This window comes from Ailuropoda melanoleuca, chromosome 6 (genome assembly GCF_002007445.2).
Source record: "Ailuropoda melanoleuca isolate Jingjing chromosome 6, ASM200744v2, whole genome shotgun sequence".
Taxonomy (NCBI): domain Eukaryota; kingdom Metazoa; phylum Chordata; class Mammalia; order Carnivora; family Ursidae; genus Ailuropoda; species Ailuropoda melanoleuca.
The window spans coordinates 88,942,237-88,960,651 of record NC_048223.1 but is presented as its reverse complement, the minus strand read 5'-3'; the positions used below and the strand labels follow the sequence as shown (position 1 = coordinate 88,960,651).

The 18,415-nt window shown below is 37.8% G+C and overlaps 1 protein-coding gene across 6 annotated transcripts in view; it reads right to left on the bottom strand.

Annotated features, from left to right (window-relative positions):
- Nucleotides 1-5,683: 5,683 nt before the first annotated feature.
- MAPK8 (mitogen-activated protein kinase 8) overlaps nt 5,684-18,415 on the bottom strand; it is a 103,810-nt gene continuing 91,078 nt past the window's right edge. For 2 of the 6 annotated variants that reach the window (XM_034662839.1, XM_034662838.1), the window contains exons 9-12: nt 17,986-18,110; nt 17,381-17,444; nt 14,131-14,232; nt 5,684-10,256 (exon numbers count right to left, since the gene is read on the bottom strand). In XM_034662839.1, coding sequence (XP_034518730.1) covers nt 10,111-10,256; nt 14,131-14,232; nt 17,381-17,444; nt 17,986-18,110 — 437 coding nt within the window. In that variant the 3' untranslated portion in view covers nt 5,684-10,110. Of the gene's footprint in view, nt 10,262-14,130; nt 14,233-17,380; nt 17,445-17,985; nt 18,111-18,415 lie in introns of all 6 variants that reach the window. The other 4 variants (XM_034662841.1, XM_034662840.1, XM_034662842.1 and 1 more) reach the window with 3 other exon arrangements.

Sequence of the window (18,415 nt, the reverse complement as noted above, 5' to 3'; positions counted from 1 at the left end):
GCGGAGGAGCCTGATGTGGGGCTTGATCCCAGAACGCCAGGATCACGCCCTGAGCCGAAGGCAGACGCTTAACCGCTGTGCCACCCAGGCGCCCCAAGAGCCTGTATTCTTAATTACTCATCCAAACTGAAAAGATGCTGGCTTGATAGTTTTAAAACGTTACCCTTATCACGTTTGAATGAGGTTTGTTCACAGGATGCAAAATGAGTGCTATAAGAGACCTCTAAATCAGACAGAAGGCAGAGGTCAGAGAGGGCTCCCTGACAGATGTGACACCTCAACTGCTCTGTATGCTGATGTACGTAACCAGAGCTAAAGGGTGAGTGCGTGAGAGAGACAGAGCCAGAGAAAGAAGAGGGGTGGGGGAGGATGGAGGGCTAGAGAAGGTGGCAAGGATCTGGTCAAGGGGGTGGGGTGGGGTGGGATATGCTCTTAGCCTTTATGCTTTAGAAGAGGATTTCCCCGCTGCATATCATATCCACTATAGAAATCCATGAGGCCTTTCATTATTGTGGGGATAGAAGGAACAAGACCTAGGTCATGGCTTTCATAGAACTTACATTCTAGTGGGGTAAGATAGACCATAAGGAAGTATTAAAAAAGAAGACAACAGGTCCCATATGGAGTCACTTATACTCAGCCACATATCACAGAACAAAGACTTACAGTTTGGGCTCTCCCAGAAATGGAATCTTAAACCAGTCCGTCAGTAATCATCTGGTCTGTACTACATCTGCCGGATAGACCCCAACCATCCCCTGCAAGAAAGCAATCTTAAAATAACCAACTTGCTTTTTTGTCTAATGTAATTTCCTGCTCCCTTCTGCCTATAAGTTTTTCATTTTGTACAGCTCCTCAGAGATCTTTTCTGTTAGGTTGGATACTGCCAAATATTTATGAATCATTGAATAAAGCCATTAAGATCTAAATTTACTCAGTTGAATTGTGTTTTTTAACAGAAGCACACATGAACAAGATACATTCAGATTTTAATAAGTGCTCTGAAAAAGGTGATCCCCTGGGCATATTTTAGACAATTTGGTCCGGAAGTCCTGAGAAGGTGAATTTGAACTGAGACTCAAGGACAGACAGGCCAGCCACGCAACCAGAGAGCTGCAGGCAGAAGAAAAAGAGCTGTAGAAGTTTGCATGAATGCTGGCACCGCTGTCAGCATGGTGGGTGACAGGGCAGGAGCCAGGCAAGGCCAGACACTGTAGGGCCTTGTCACCTAAGGTAGAGTTACTTTAAGGGATGCAGAAAAGCATTTGAAGGCTTTAAATCAATGGACGTGAATTGGCTTGTATTCCAACAAGGCTTTTTTGGTCATTGGTGGAGAGTAGATAAATTTGGTGGGGGTGACAGGGAGTAGCTGCAGGGAAACTAGTCCAGAAGTGTGGTCCAGGCCACATGTAGTAGGGTGGCAGGCCAGAAACCAGACAGGAATGGTCTGAAGACTGAATGACGAGTGAAGGGAAGACACCGTGCCCAGATTAATCTTTAGAGAAGTCCCGATGTGAACAGGAGCAGAAAAATAGGGGAGCAGAATGAAAGGGGGTGAGACAGAGCCTTTTAAAGATGGGAATTACTAGAGCATGTTTGCTCCTAAGGATGATTCAGTAGAGAGGGAAAGACGATGATGAAGAAACGCGGGCAATAATGAAAAGTCCAAAGAAAGATGCAAGAAAGTGGAAGGCTTGGCTTCTCAGACAAGACCAGGAAAGACAGAGGACACAGATATGGCTGCAGACCGGTGCGTGGAAATGCGCGCTGAAGTTTCCGCGCCGTCCTGAAGAACAATGAACGCGCTCACCTTTAAGCACCAGCCCCACAACTTACCTGAACACGAAAGCCTTCATTCACACGGGACTTCTCGGTCCTCACTTTGTAATCCCTGTAGAGCAGAGTGGCTACAAACTGAAGACTGGAGCCAGGCTGCCCAGATTCAGATCCTGGCTCACCACAGGCCGGTCGGGTAGCCCCGAGCAAGTTACTCAGCATGTCTGTGCCTCAGTTTGATCACAAGAGGGGAGAAGAACGGTTCTTACCAAATAAAGTTGTAAAAACTCTGCGAGCTCATACAAAGCACTTAGCGCCTGGCATAGAGTAAGCCCTCAATGAGTCTTGTTACTAATTCAACAGAGCCACCTAGCATTGGTACTAGGGGTTGAGTTTTAGGAAGGGTAGAGGCATGATCACTACTTGGCTGCACCATCTGCCCCTCCTCCACTTCCACACCTCTGTCTTCCCTTAGCGGTCTCCGGGTGTCTTCCAGGTTCCTTTCTTTCACAGCAACCACTGGGGGCTTGGCATGTCTCATTCTTGATGTGTCCTGCACCCCATCTGTCACAACTCTTGGTGGAGAGTTGGGTATTTACTGAGGTTTCTAAGGCAGCTGACAAAAGATGGTGAGGGTGCACATCAGAATCATCTCGGGAAGCTTGTAAGAAAACCATGTCCCTCATGGTTCTAATTCTGTATGAGAGTCACCTTCTCCCTCTAACCTCTTCTGAGAAAACAAGAGCCTCAGAGTTTAGGCAACTTGCCGTAGGTGAGGCAACTAGTGTGAAGCCAGGATTCTACTTTAGGTATCTGGCATTAGAGCCCACGCTCACATTACGACAGTAATTTCAGAGTGCTGTATATAGTTTCCTTATGACACATCTTGAGGACCATGAATATTGCATTGCAGAGGACAGAAATAGCATAGATGATAGGTCCTAGTTATTAGCTTACCCAGCCCAACATTTATTGAATGCCTACCTCCCAGGCATTACCTAGGAGTTAAGACAGGTTCTTCCATCCAAGGGCTTCCAGGGTGAAGGATCTAGAAGACAAGCACACAGGGTCCCCTCACAGAACGTTTAAAGGCCCACAATACGTTGCTGTCTTACATCCTGTGGAAAAAAAGTGGGGAGTGAACAAATGAATAAATGAATAAGCAAGCATGCACTGGGTATGTGAAAGAAAAAGTCATGGCAGGGAAGGTTCATCAGAGATTTATCTGAGTCTTAAGCAATGAGGATTTAAAATAGGCAAAGGCAGGAGTAAGTAAACCAATGCGTGTGCACAGAGATGTAAAGTATACGCCACGGAGGAGGTTCAGCTGGAAGGGCGTGAACGGCAGGAATGTTCCATGAAACAAAACCAAAACAAAATGTACAACTGTTCTAATTCCAAAAAAAAAAAAAAATCAGAATTGATTTTGAGGCATTTCTCTCAAATGAGGAATCATTCATACCAACCACACAAGGACTGGGACTACTTGCAATGGAAAAAAATGACTTGAAGGTCAGAGTATACAAGAGTTCTCAGGTGAGAGACCATACAAAATAACCTCCTTTTGCTCTTCGACATTTCTCTACATTAAACCATTTCTATTCCTTTCCCAGGTTAAAGTCAGCAATTGCATTTGCTTACACTGATTATTTTTTATAAAAGCACACGAAGTCATCATAGTAGCCCTGTGAGACCAACTCCCAGCCTCACACGACAGAAGGACACAGCACCGGGCTCAGCAAGATTGAGACTTATCCAAGATTGCCCAAACTCTCCATCGAGAGCTCAGGCTAATCCAGACTCACAGGACTCAGTAGGTCTCCCGCTTTCTGGGACCTTGTCTCATCAAGACATATGTGCTTTTAGTTCCTCCTTTTTATTCTCTTCTGACCCTTCAGTCTCTTCTCATGACACGTCATGATTTTTTCTATTTCCTGCCAACCTTTCAAAAGTCCTCTTTACTGCTGCTTCACCACTCACTCAATCCTTAGCATCAGAACTATGCCCCCATCTATCCAGGTAACCCTAAGTCTTACAGATACCCCACAGGAATCCCCCTTTTCATTCATTCCACAAAATGACACTATCGCAAATGGTTTATGACCCATACAAGCTGATGACACAAAACTCACAATGGAAGAGACTGGAAAGGTGTACAGGCAATAAGGGAGAAATGATTCCTCTCTTCCTACTCTGAAACATTAAGTGGCAAGCTGATGCTATACCTGACATGTGTTTCATCATGGTCTCTTCAAACTATGGGTACAAACTGGAAAACACATCACTGGATGTTACTTTCCCTGCACATCATCTTGTGTGCTGCCGAATCCTTAGGGCTCAGCCCCAAATGCTAATCTTGGCCATTTTACATAGCTAATGACCACCTGAGTCCTCTCTCTTCCATTCTCATTGTACAAAAAGGGCCTCAGCACCCTCAGCTGAGTAGCTTTGGCTTCCCAGTCACCTGTCACCACACCTCCAGTCTAACCAGCTTGCTCCCACGATCCGTGTCCCTCCTAAAACAAGAGTCTGGTCACATTACTCTTTCTCACAAACTACAAGTTCCTACTTTCTTTAAAATGAAAACAATTTCTCCAAATGTTTCAATTCTGACGCCCAACTTCTCAGACTTCTCTCTCATTATATTCTCTTCATATACTCACATTCATGCCAGGCCATTCCACATTCTTTGCCAGGCACACACTTTTAAACCACCTTGCTTTTCCCTTAACTTGGGAATACCACCCTTCCTTATACCAAGGCTCGAAAAATGCCTCCTCTACAAAACCCTCGTTTCCTCTGCTTAGTCCCTCCCCGTGTTGTTCCTTCAGCATGGTTCTTGCTCCTCTACACAACACTATTTGAATCAGGCTGACCAGACTGTCATCCATTTTTGTATCTCTCCTTACCCAGCTTCCAACATAGATCTTAGACATATATGCATTCATCAATTGATAGAATTGTTAGAAGTCTAACATTAACAAAGCATATTTGAAGTATTTTACAAAGACATATTGGTGTGTTAGCTGTAAAGCTAAAAATTTTAAACCACAAAATCAGTACAAATTTTTATTTACATGAAGTCAATGGTCTTTGAAGGTTCAACACGAACATAAATGGAGTACCTAGACTAACAAACTACTCCCATCTTATTTAGCGTCACTGGAGTATAGCAACTGGGTGGATACGGACGCAACATTTTGATGTCTGCTTTTGCCACCCAGTCTTCTCCTTGGAGGCCACTCCAAGGACTGGAGGTAACAGAGTGCATGGACCAGGTTGGCAACCACACCGGCTGATGGAGCAGCAGTGATCGGGTAAAGACCTACCTCCTGTCCTTTCCTCAGAGCAGGGAAGTTTGAGCGCAGGTGAGGGTGGGGACAGCATAGGTAAGATGGTTTTCTGGAGCGAGAGTTGAGCAAGATGAGGAGCGCTACCAGACAGAGACATCCTGCATGTACATAGTGAGTGACCCTGATACTCAGAGCAGCCTGGCCAGCACAGGCAAAGAGAATAGACGCGTGGCAAAGGTGAAAACACACTCAAAAGCTGAAATCCCCAGTTTCTTTTGAAATAGATCCTCTTTAAATTAAGCTTATTTTTACCAAGTGGCCATGATGGCTGCTCTCTCACATGGTTACCAAGAACTAGGTGAAGGGCACTGAAGAAAATTCCTTTTAGATAAAGTTTCTCCAGAGATTTTCAACACAAGAAAACCAAGACTAGACAAACCAGAAAACCAGGGTGACATTTTAGGCTCTTCACAATCTGTACAAATCCAAATCTAAAAAAACCTGCCCTAGTATTACTACCCCTTTAATCCCAATCCACAGGAAATCTTAAAATTGCCCAGAAAAAACTTTTTACAACTTACATTTTGTTTTTAATAAAAAAACTCTTAATTTCATATTTTTCATACCACTTTTTTCTTTTTTATTTAAAATATTATAACCAATTAACATACTAGGTAACAATGTTTACATTCCAGTGGTGCATGTTTAATGACTAGGGCATGAATGATTAAAAACCACAATAATTATCTCAGCATTCCCTACAAAGTGCCCCATTTTGTTTTGTCTAGAGGAGAGGAGAGGGAATGGAACACAAGGGAAGGAACAGGAATGAAGAAGGAATGGCATCATAGAGGGAGAAAAGCAAATGTCAATTATCATATGTAGGTTTCCAGGTTTTACAACCCATTGAACAGGATAAACTGTAATGAGAAAATAGATGTCACAGTCCAGGTAGACAGCTAGTTCAGTTTAACTTCATCATTCAGCTAAAAGATTAAGAGCTTCTCAAAAATATACCAAATATCGGGCCTACAAAAGTAATTTATTTCTTCGTAAAATTTACTAAGATTTATTCCTTTCGTAAAATGTAAAGAATGGACTGGTATCACGAGCAGGTTTCTACTTATAAAAACAGACAGTAATAATGTCCAACGAACACATCTAACACAATTTTCCAAGATATACAGTGAAAGATTTTCCACGTGAGTGTCTCTTACTGATGCAAGGTATATATTTTACACACTTATTGGTATTGTGTCAACATTGGCTATAAAGTAACACACATTTATAATTCACACTCAGTAAAGAGCTTACAATAAGGGCAATAGCTTACTTGGGAAAGCATAGAAAATTAGTGTGAGGTAGTTCAATAAAAACCTAGTTTTAATTTGTAAATTATTGTGAGAACATTGTGCAAAACTAATCCACAGGTAATATTTCTCAGAAGTTTCAGGAACTAAGAGAATCTAAACTAGAAATGGCCAGAAATTGTTACTCTTATGAGACTCTCCTTAAGAGCACTTAACTAAGAGCAGTTAGTTTGAAATTAATTAGGACTTTTGTTTTCCTTGTGAGTTTTCTAATCGTACCCCAAACTATACATTTCTGCTTCAATGCCCTTTACCTCTTCATCTTTCTTGCTATTAAGGAAAAATTAGTTCCCTCTGATTCAGGAAAAACCTAAGAGAGATCATAGAAACACAATGTACACTAACATGTAAAGGATACGGAGGCAACATTTAAGAGGGCTGCTAATGACAGAACAGTGGTGTTTGGTTTTCTACTGGTAAGAGAAGTTTACTGGGGTCATGGGGCTTCATGCATTCACTCTACAGCTAATGTGTGACTAATGAACAACACTCACAAACTACAACAGTATTTTTGAAAATAGACTATGTCTTTACCTCAAAATGTTATGCAGGCTTGTGCCTAGGCAACACTGAGTAGTTATGTCTTCGTATGTATAGCACATACTGGCCGACAGTGTAACCACGTCTATCTGTAACCCCAAAACAGTTTCACTTGCCCGCTTCTGACCTCACTATCAGACACTGGTGTCCTCTTCACCTTCATCTTTTTAGACAAAACAGCAGGATTAACATGGAAGAGAATAACGAAAGGGCTTACGGGAAAGTTTGCTGCTTTGCATACCATCAAGATTCTCTGTACTATGAAGGGGGCTGTGTGGTAGCCTCCTCATTTAAGAGGCTGGCATTTCTCTTAGGAAGTCTGGTGCGAAGCACTGTGCCTTGCTTGAACCAACCTGGAAGAGTGCATACCAGGAACAATCAGCAGCCAAGGGTGTGTAACAAAATGAGCACTGTTCGGCAAACAGTATGGAAGAGTTGGGATACTCTATTTATGTATATTATAATTAAGCAATCCCAACAACACAATCATTTTACAAATGGTCAGTATACACTAGAGATTAACAGAGTAGTAACCAGGAAGAACTATGTAGAAAGAATTAGTCTCTCTTTCCTATAAAGCTGAATAAAATAATATAAAGTTGAATAACAAATCTTAGTCAAAATAATTTTCTGACAGTAAGATGATGGGTATATTAAATATATAAAGTTGAAAAACCAAAGTTATAAGAGAAGCAAGGTGGCTTTACATAAGTACTGCTTGACAGAAATCTTATCTGTAATTTCTCTTAAAAAAAACCCACACACTAATGTTTAAGATGTTTTAAAGGTTCAAAAAGCTTGTAAATGAAAAGAACCAGTACATCTTTAGCTTAATAGACTTAAGACACAAGAGAAAGTTGTATTTTGATACTGCATTTTAAAAACCTAGGGCACGCAACATTTAACAGACTTTGTTTTCAGGATAGAATTTGTTAAGTATTTTAGTCTACATTAACTAATAAGAATTCCTTTTCTCTGAATCAACTGAAACATGCTGGTTGGCAAGGAGGAGCTGGCATTTACAACAAAAGCTATAGTAAGAACACCTGGTTTTCCTTGCTTAATCAAGATCTCTATCAACAGAGATGGCTTACTAGCAATCCAACATAAAATATGGGAAACTTCTGAAAGCATGTCAGTTGTTAAAGTGCAACAGTGAAATAATCTATCCTAGGGAAAATAAAGCTGATTAACTGCCAAATATAAACTAAGAAAACACACTCATGCTCAAATTTCTGCTAAAACTGTAAATCCAATTCTGTTTCTATAATTCAAGAGGTGTTATAGTCTCAAAACTCCAATTTGCCTAATAAAATTAATGCACCATGTTGTATGAGTAGAAAAGGGACTGATAAAAAGGCTAACAATTTCAAGAGGCTAGAAATCACGACCTGAAACCATCAAAAACAAACTTGCTATTTCAAAGCATACAAAAAGGCTAATGTGTTTTAATCCTAAATATTGCACGTTAGCAATAACCTAAAATACCTAACTCAAAAGGAATTTTACACTAAATATACTAATAACATGCCAAGCGAACTTTCAGACACTGCATTTTGAGATGCACCAGTTCTTGCTCCTGTTGGTCGTGAATTCCCATGGGCTTTCTGCCTAGAACCTTGTCACTTACTTAAGTATGCACTTCCCAGTTCATTACATGAAATCTCTCTTGTTCCAAAACTAACAAAAGGTGCCTGGGGGCAATACAGAGAATGTATTTCAGAGATAATGAGACTTCAATAACATTTACTTAAGAAAAATTCAGGTGTGGAGAAAGAAGTCTGCAGGTATAAAATGTAAACAGTTAACATACAGTTGTCAGGGGCAGCACCATTCTTACACTACTCAACATCCACATTGCATGTTTTATTGAAAATCAGGTATAAAAAAAACAAAGACTCAGACTAAATAACCATCACTTATGCCTGCTCTGCTCAATGTGAAGAAACAGTCCTTAGAAAATGATATCCTATATATGGCTGTGGTGCTACTATTTTCAGATGAACGGTATATTGCTCATTTGACACATCACCTACAGAAACTGAAGTAGGCTTTGGAACCTCCCAACAGCTAGTATAAATAAGATTATGCTACAGGTAGAGTCAAATGGCCAGAAACACCTTGAGAATTGGTGCTGACTGACACTGTGAAGGAAACCAGAAAGGTCCAAGGTCCAAGGCCTGAGGCTGCAGGAAAGGGAAAGACCAGACTCTAGACCACTGCTGGGACCTACAGCCTGAGTAGATTAACTCAGTGTATACAAAAACAGGCTCATAGCTAGTAGAAGTGAACCATCTCTTTATTTGCATTGAAATGTATTATTCATGAAGTATCCTCTTGACTTTATGTGATCATAAGCTTTGAGCATGCCACAGATTTGCAGAAAATACCATATTCTTTTTACCTTACTTTTGTTGTGTGGGGTGGGGGAATAGGAGGGTGGGAGTAGATGCCCAGCATCTTCAAAGACACGCTCTGAGTTATTCTCCCATTTAGATGATGAGGCTTTTGCCAAAAGACAATGTAGGATACCTAACCAATTGTTGTAATTAAATTAGAATTGGCAAACAGCAAATATTGGAGGTTTTTAACACGTTCATCATTTACAGTAGTTATTCCTGAATACAACTGGCTACAGGCTATTTTCTCTCACTCCTCTGGGGTTATTTCATTGATAAGCACATAACCCTGAAGGACAGCATCATGAACAAAACATTTGAAATAAAATTCTAATAAAAAAACTATAAAAATCTTAAATAATTCATGATATAGGCAAGTCACCACATAATAGTTGCTTTGATAAACAAAATCTTACAAATTCAGTTAAAAAAAAATCAGCAGCATAAGATAAAGCAAATATGCAAAAATTTTAAACCATGATAAAATAATTAGGTTTACATTATACAGTTAATTACAGCAAAAATACAATACAGTTTTGTTGCTGTTTTAAAACACAACTTAAGTTTTAAATTACATCACTTGAAATTAAAAAAAATAAACTACTTTACTACAAAATGAATTCTACATTTTTGAAAAATCACTCAAAAATAAGACCACTGAATTGTTTTCAAAGTAGTTCTATCAATGACTAAATGACTCCCCAACCCCCCACCCCCCAAAGGCCCAAGTAGTCATCTACAGCAGCCCAGAGGTCCAGCTGATGCTTCTAGACTGCTGTCTGTATCTGAGGCCAAAGTTGGATCTGTTGACATTGAAGACACATCATTGACAGACGATGATGACGATGGATGCTGAGAGCCATTGATCACTGCTGCACCTGTGCTATGAGAAACAAAACAGCAAATCAGTTGCAGACAGAGTTGCACACCGAGCTACCTATACTGTACTGGCTACCTCTAGTGGTCAATAATTTTTTTCTTTTGTTTTTGAAAAGGCTCATTAGATTGTGCATGATGAATAATAGATGAATAATACTGATAGTACATGCAAAACTGTCTATACTGCATTTTGTTGGAGGATCTCGGAAGAGATATATGACCCAAAAAGTTAAAAACTACTACCCTAATAAAAATGACTTATGTTATCTTTTCACTGTAAACTCCAAACAGTATTCTGGTACTTTTTTTTTTTTAAGATTTTATTCATTTATTTGAGAGAGAGATAAAGACAGCATAAGTGGGAGGAGGGGCAGAAGGAGAGAGACAAACAGACTCCCTGCTGAGTGGGAAGCCCAACTTGGGGCTCCATCCCAGGACCCCGAGGTCAAAATCTGAGCAGAGTCAAAGTCAAGACACTTATCCCACTGAGCCACCCAGGTGCCCCCTGGTCATCTTGTTTTAAAGCAAAAGCCAAACAAAGGCTAAAATCATTTTAAAAGAAAAGGCTCTTAGTTCAACTGTCCCCGTTTGCATGAGGTTACATGATTTGCCAGGGTCACTAAAGTGCCCTAGTTAGGGAGACTCAAGTCTTCCTATTTTTACTCTAATAAAATACTTGATAAAAGCAAACATGGACTTATTAAACAGATAAAGTAGGGGAAGACTGTTACCTTTACTGAAAGTATAGCTAACAAGCATTTCCTGGATTAAAAAAAAAAAAGTAACAGGAATATATAACCAATAGAGAAATCCTTTCAAGGGGGTTGGGTTAAGAAATGTCATTGGGGGGTGGGAAATATGTTAAAGGTGACTCATGTTCTAGGTAAGTACTTTTTTTTTTTTTTTGGTAAGTACTTCTCAACTATGTGATCACTAAATAAGGGTCATTCCAAATGAGCTTATTAAATAATGCAAGTTATACAACAGTTCTTAAGAATACATTTATGGAATAAAAGCAATGGTTTCCAAATTGAGCAGTAAGAATTTCTAGGGTTGAGTTTTAGGTACTCAAGGATGCTAAAAACAAAGCCTGTTGAAAACCACTGCTCTAGAACCCAGCATCTCAGTGTTTGAAATTATCCTACTATTCTAATGAACAATAAAATACTTTAGAATACAAAAGGTCCTCTGAGAGCTTGTCTTCAAATGCAACAAGGAAATGGCCAGGGAATAAAAAATCTTTAGGATGCTGGGGAGGGGGCTGGGAGACAGAAAAGAATGGAACCATTATGTACAGAGCAGGTGACACAAAGTAAAATGAATTTAAAAAGCAGACTGAGTACACTTCAGGCCTGACCCTCTACTTCAAATTCCATCCACAGGACACTAGAGAATGTGACTGACGAGTACACAATACCACGGCTAGCTTCAAAGACTGGTACTGAAATATTCAAATCGTAAAAGGCTTCCACCAAATATACATTTTCATGCCACTATTTTTTAATCCAAATTTCATTTTATCCAAACTTCTTTATCTGATAAAAATTAACTTTTATTTGTTTTACTTTTTAGAGTATTTTTAAAGTAATCTCTATACCCAAAGTGGGGCTTAAACTTACACAACCCTGAGATCAAAAGTCACAGGCTCTACTGGACTGAGCCAGCTAGGCAGCCCAAAAACTAACTTTTAAATGAATTCAACAGTTAACTTCTTAATCAGAAAATCAAATGCCTATGAAAAGAAAAGTACTTGTTTTTTTTCCCAAACTTTAAAGCAATATAGTAAATTCTCAAATATTTGAATGGCAATAATAGGGAAAATCGTTAGTTTCAAGGGGCTGGGTCATTTCCCTCTCAAATGAGTCTCTACACCCGCAAAGGCATGCAAACTCACTGTAATATTAGCCAAACCAAAATAAAGACAGGAAAGTGGGAAAAATAATATATTTCATTTTTATTTTATTTATTTAACAATTTTATTTATTTGACAGAGAGAGACAGTGAGAGGAAACACAAGCAAGGGGAGTAGGAGAGGGAGAAGCAGGCTTCAATGCAGGGCTCGATCCCAGGACCCTGGGATCCTGACCTGAGCCAAAGGCAGACACTTAATGACTGAGCCACCCAGGCACCCCTCATTTTTAAAAATCAAGTTGAAATGGTATTGTGATTATCTGATATTCTAATTTGTCAAAGACTTTCTTCTGTTTTTGCATATAATCAAGAACTAAATATTTTTGTAACAGGTTGATTCACTAACACTTTTCTCTGCAAGCTATAACTGAGAATCCAGAAAATGTCTACAAACCTGCAGTCCTGTCCTTTCCACTGACTTATTTTATAACCACAGTCAAGTGTTCTTTAAGATCCAATTTCTTTAAATAAATTAAGAACAGCTGCAACTGTTCTATCTCATGAAATTACGTTTACTCAAACATTCGACACTTAGGATGTACCACTCATTAGGATAGCATTCTGAAGTATAAAAGTGTCCCCAATAACGGACTTTTCAAATCCCACTTGAATCTCCAACATGAACAGTTTACTTATGCTGCTACTCTACATCAACACACAGCCAATTAACTCTGCTATTAAAGCATCTATAATATAGTTTTGTTACAACTAAATTGTAGGTAAAAGCTGTCGAAATCATTTTATATTTTCAACTGAATCTATATTATAACTTGAAAAACTGCACTCCTGATCAAGGTTTTAAAGAATAAAAAAATTCTAAAACTCACAAATATAACCAAAAATGTTAGAGAAAGCCAGAGAAATTATTTAACAAATATATGTTTATAGTACAACAAAATGGGTATTTGAAACTATAGTTAAAAATCTTACCCATAGGATGTTCCTTTTTTTTTTTCTTAAAATGTAGAAGAATTTTAGAGGGATGATTAAAATGGCACTGTTTTGCTCAAATTCAAGATCTGTCGAACACTACTTGGCCTTCGAGGTTCAATTCAAATTTCATCTCTTTCCTAAAGCTGCCCTAACGTTTGTAGCCAAAAGTCTCTGCTGCCAGCCAAAGGCCACTTGGGATGCTGAAAAACCATGCCATCTGAAGTTACTGGTAAACATGGCTTCAAGTAGTAGCTTTTCTACACATTTGTAATTTTATGTTCATTTACTTTTTCTGAACTTTAGTTTCCTCTTCTGTAAAATGTGCATAATAATCCCTTCCATGAGGTCTTAGGTAAGGTTTGAAAGAAATAAATTACAAAACCACCAGTGCCTGTCAAGTAGTATACTAGTACTTAATATATACAAGTTATTTGCCATTTAACTTTTCCCCCAATGCTTTATGCTCTTATAAGTGCTAAAATTAAATGTAAGATAGCTTATGATAAAAGAAAATGTTTAACTCCTACAAACCAGTTTTCTTCTTAGATATGGAACAATTTCTAATGGCAGTTTTAATGTTACTGCCTTAGTTTAGCAAACCAAATATACCAAAATGAGAAAGATGGTAACTTAGTATCACAGGTACCAAATTTTTCAATGAAGCCTTAGTTCATCCAAAGTAAAGACTGTTAAAATCCTGATAAGTATACTGAATTGTGAAAAAAAATTCTTCTTTAAAGAGAACAGTGCTAACAGAAAAACGTTTTAAATTTCTCTTCTTCAGTGGAATATCAGTATTATAGAAAAAGATGTACATTTTACGAAGTCAGTTACTGATGTATTAGTATGATTGTACTGGTACAGCAGTGTACCAGTGCTTTCAAATTTAACTATCCTACTTGTGCTCCCTATACTTAACTTTGAACAAGAACAGTGATAAATATGGGGAAAACTGCAGGATTCATGCAACTGTAGACTACAACAGAAGTAGTAAACTGTAACTTCAACCAAGCTTATATTGTAACCAACCTAAAGGAGAGGGCTGCCCCCGTATAACTCCATTCTTGGTTCTCTCCTCCAAGTCCATAACTTCTTTGTATATCAACTCTGAAAAAGAAGGGAACAACAACTCTGAAAAAGAAGGGAACAAAAACAAACTTTTCAAAGTCTGAGAGCCAATCTCACAGATACCTATGTTTTAAGTAAAACATTTTTACACATGTTACCTATTTCTAATCGTGTCCTTTCAATGGCAGAGTCCCTTAATTATCAGTCTAAGATTCAAAGGTGTTAGTAACAATTTCCTGATCCTGAACCAGGAACTATACTAAAAGAAACAAAATCTCTGCTATAACCAATGTTTCTTAAGTTGGATTAACGATAGCACTGGGGTTAAAAGCCTTATCTTTTTTACTCCACCAGCATTTTGTACTACACCATATCATTCTACACAGCATACTACAAATGCTCCAATTCCGTCCCAGTGAGGGCTTGAATCACATTTGTCTTATTCACATCTATTTCCTGAGCTGTGGCACAGCACATTAGGTGCTTATCCAGATATCTGTTAAAAGATTTAAATGCAAGCATGTATGGAAGCTTCTTTTAATCAGGATGGAATATAAATACATTTTTATTTTTTTAAAAAGCAGGTAGCTACCCTTCAAATCCTTATGATTTGAAGCACGACACACTATCACAATCAAGACTTCTCCATGGAAATCTCATTTTTTTTACTACACTTCTGTACAGTGGGTGGACTGTTGTGAGCACTGCTCCAACTGAAGAGACAGCAGATGCTGCCCTGAGACTGTATGTGCCTCCTGCCCTGTGTTCTTCTATGTCAAGTGTGATGCACCTTGTGAGTCTGAATGTCTACTTCAGAACCTTCTAGTGATGTTACATCACCATTATTCATCTTCTTTGGGTCATGGAATCCTGAGAAATGCATGAACCCTCTTCTAAAAAAATGTACAAGCAGAAAATGTTACAGAATTTCAAGGCAGGTAATTCCTTAAACTGATAAAGAATCTCTGATTATAAGGTAAAATAAGTAGATATGTCGGAATGAAAAGAAGCTAAAGACACCTAAGTTTGCTATGATACTCTTTTTGGTCTTGGAAGGAGAAAAACAGAAGTCTGGATAGAGGAAAGAATGAAAGATGCTTTTCTTGAAAGAAACAGAAAGGAATGATAAGTATTTCAAATAGGAGGATTTTTTAAAAAAAGAGAAAATAACACCCGTTTATGAAACGGTATTAGGGCATAGGAACCAAAGCTAAATAGGAGTACTAACTAAGCAAAGCAACCTATAAGTTAATGGTTCTGGCAGTGGATTTTTCTTTCTGTTATAATGCTAAAACTCTTATGCAGATCTTAAAAAAATGCAGTTTGTAGGTAAGTGAGTTGCACTTGGACTAGGAGAAAAAGATACAGAATAAAGGTAAACATGTTAAGAGTAATCAAAAATCACAGATACATCTTTTACACACAAATAAAAATACAGCCGACTCCCGAACAACACAGGATTGAAATGCGTGGGTCCACTTATACATATATATTTTTTTCCAAAAATTTACATACAGTACTGTAAATGTATTTTGTCTTATGATTTTCTTAATAACATTTTTCTCTAGCTTACTTTATTGTAAGAATACAATATATAATAAATATAATATACAAAGTATGTGTTAATCAACTATGTTATTAGTAAAGCTTCCAGAAAACAGCAGGTTATTAGCAGTTGTTTTGGGGGAGTCAAAAGCTATATGTGAATTTTCGACAGTGTGAGAGTCAGCACCCCAAACCCTGCGTTGATGGAAGGGTCAACTGTACTACGTTTCACTCATTTTAAGATGCACTTTTTCCAGTTTAGTATCTACGAAATGGAGTTGCATCTTATAATCAATGGTGCAGTGGAACTGGCAGCGTTTTCTCTTAGCGGTATGATTATGTGTTTTACAACTGGTGGCCTATTAAGATTCCAAGAAATACAAAAATGTCTATTGTAAATGTAATGATATATAAAAATATCAGATATTTTAATACATACTTTGGTCCACAATTATATCCTCGTGCATAACTTATTACATATACAGATCTATTAGGTTCTACTCAATCTATCACTCTGGTGGGCTCTACAGAGTCTAACTATACGTTTCCCAAAAGCTGACTCACAGAGAACTAATCTTGGTTATTCCTAAGAAAAAAGAATCAAATTCATTCTTCCCAAATAGATTCATAGATGGATCACTCATTCAGGTTTACACCTCCCCATTACCTTTATTTTAGCCTTTCCAACTATTTAAGTACTTAAGCTCTTAATAACATGTCTTCTGTCTTCTTTTAAGATCAGGTAAAGAAGGGGCCAAGTGACTTGCCCAAAGTCACATAAGTAAAAGTGGTCAAGTTACTAAATGACAACAGATCAAATGGAAGTAAACAGGATATAAAAATTAGCCCCAATGACCCAGTGAATCTTTTAAAGAAAGAAATATTTTAACATTTCTACGACAGTCAGTGCATTATTGTTAACCCACATTCACAAAGCAGAACTACTATATCAGATTCACCAAGATTAAAAACTCACTCACTCTGTTGGTGAGGGTGGGAGTAAAACAGACATTCCTACACAATGCTGACAGAAGTAGAAACTGCTATAATTTCTTTGGAGAGTAATTTGGAAATACTTGAAAAATATCCTTTGGTCCAGCAAATTTTCTTGTAGGATTTTTCTTACAGGAATGTTATCATATGTGCACAAGAAGACTGCAGAGTGGTCTGTAACAACAACAGACTGGACACAACTTAAAGCTCTTCAAGAGGGAGTTGGATACAGAAACTGTGACACAGCCATCAAAAGAACACTAACCAGCTATTAAAACAAATGAGCCAGATATGTGGGGCAAGACAGAATAATCTCAAAGATAAATGATTATACCAACAAAGCAAGTGTGCACAGTATACAACCATTTGTGATTAACACAGGGTGGGAGAGGAAAAGAGGGAGACACTAAACACAAGTTTGTATATCTGTACACTATGGAAGAACATAAAAATTATAGAAAGCATCAATGTGTTGGGGTGGGAAACCTGAGAGATTCAGATTAAGTCAGAGACAGAAGGAGACTTACTTTCTACTTCTGTAAAAATGTTAATTTTTTTACCCATATCAGTTATGAATAATAGAAAATAGTTTTAATTTTCTTAACATGAATGAATCAACATAAAGATCCAGAAGCTCTTTCAGCTTCATCTCTAAGAATCTGGTGAATGTTACCTTTCCATTCTTCTATTGTATGTTCCCTTTCATCTAACTGCTTATCAGGTATCTTTGGTGGTGGCTGAAAAACACAAGGCAACAATAATTGAGTCAGTTTACTGGAAGTATATAAATTCTTTATAATTATTTCAATTACTAGCCACACAGAGACTTTTAAAAATACATCATTAGATCAACACTGACCAATCATCAACAACCTTCTCATGTAGAGACTAGTTCTGGATGACACTTTCATGACAGGAAGAAAGATGTTTAAGCCTCTTTTTCTTTCTTCTAGTTTTTGAAACTGTTACATTTTATTTACATCACAGAATTGTGCTACGCTTTGGACACAACAGTTTGTTTTATAACTAGTTAGAATGTTTTCCCAAAGTGCTCAACATTCTAGAGCATCATGTACCAAGGCAAAAAGGCAAGAAAGAGTGGAATGTACCTTTATTTTGTGTGTGGGTGCTTGGATATGCTCATTAACTTAAGATACTATTCATGCAAAAACAGGAGAACACCATAATCATTTATGTATATTTTTATTTAAAATTAAAGTCTCCTCCAAACCTAACTTTAATTCAATATATTCCTCAAACATTAAGAAAAGAACTTACAGCTTCTGCTTCAGAAGGATCATACCAGACATTGATATACGGGTGCTGGAGAGCTTCATCTACAGAGATCCTTTTAGATGCATCAATTACCAGCATTTTGGATAACAAATCCCTTGCCTGACTGGCTGTAAAAATAGTGATGTTAATGTACATGTACTTCATAAAGGTTTTTAAATTATCATAAATTTTAGAAACTTGAAACTATCATTTATCAAAAAATATATGTTTTAAAAAGAATAAATTTTACTATAAAATGACATCATGATTAAAAAAATGAAATTACAAAAAAATAAAAATAAAGTAACAAAAAAAATTAACTAAAACCTTTCACTTTGATCCCCCACCCAGAGAGAATGCTGGGTTATATCCCTTAAGAACATAAACACACACACCCCAAATGGGACTAAATACACGTATTTATAAAAAGTAC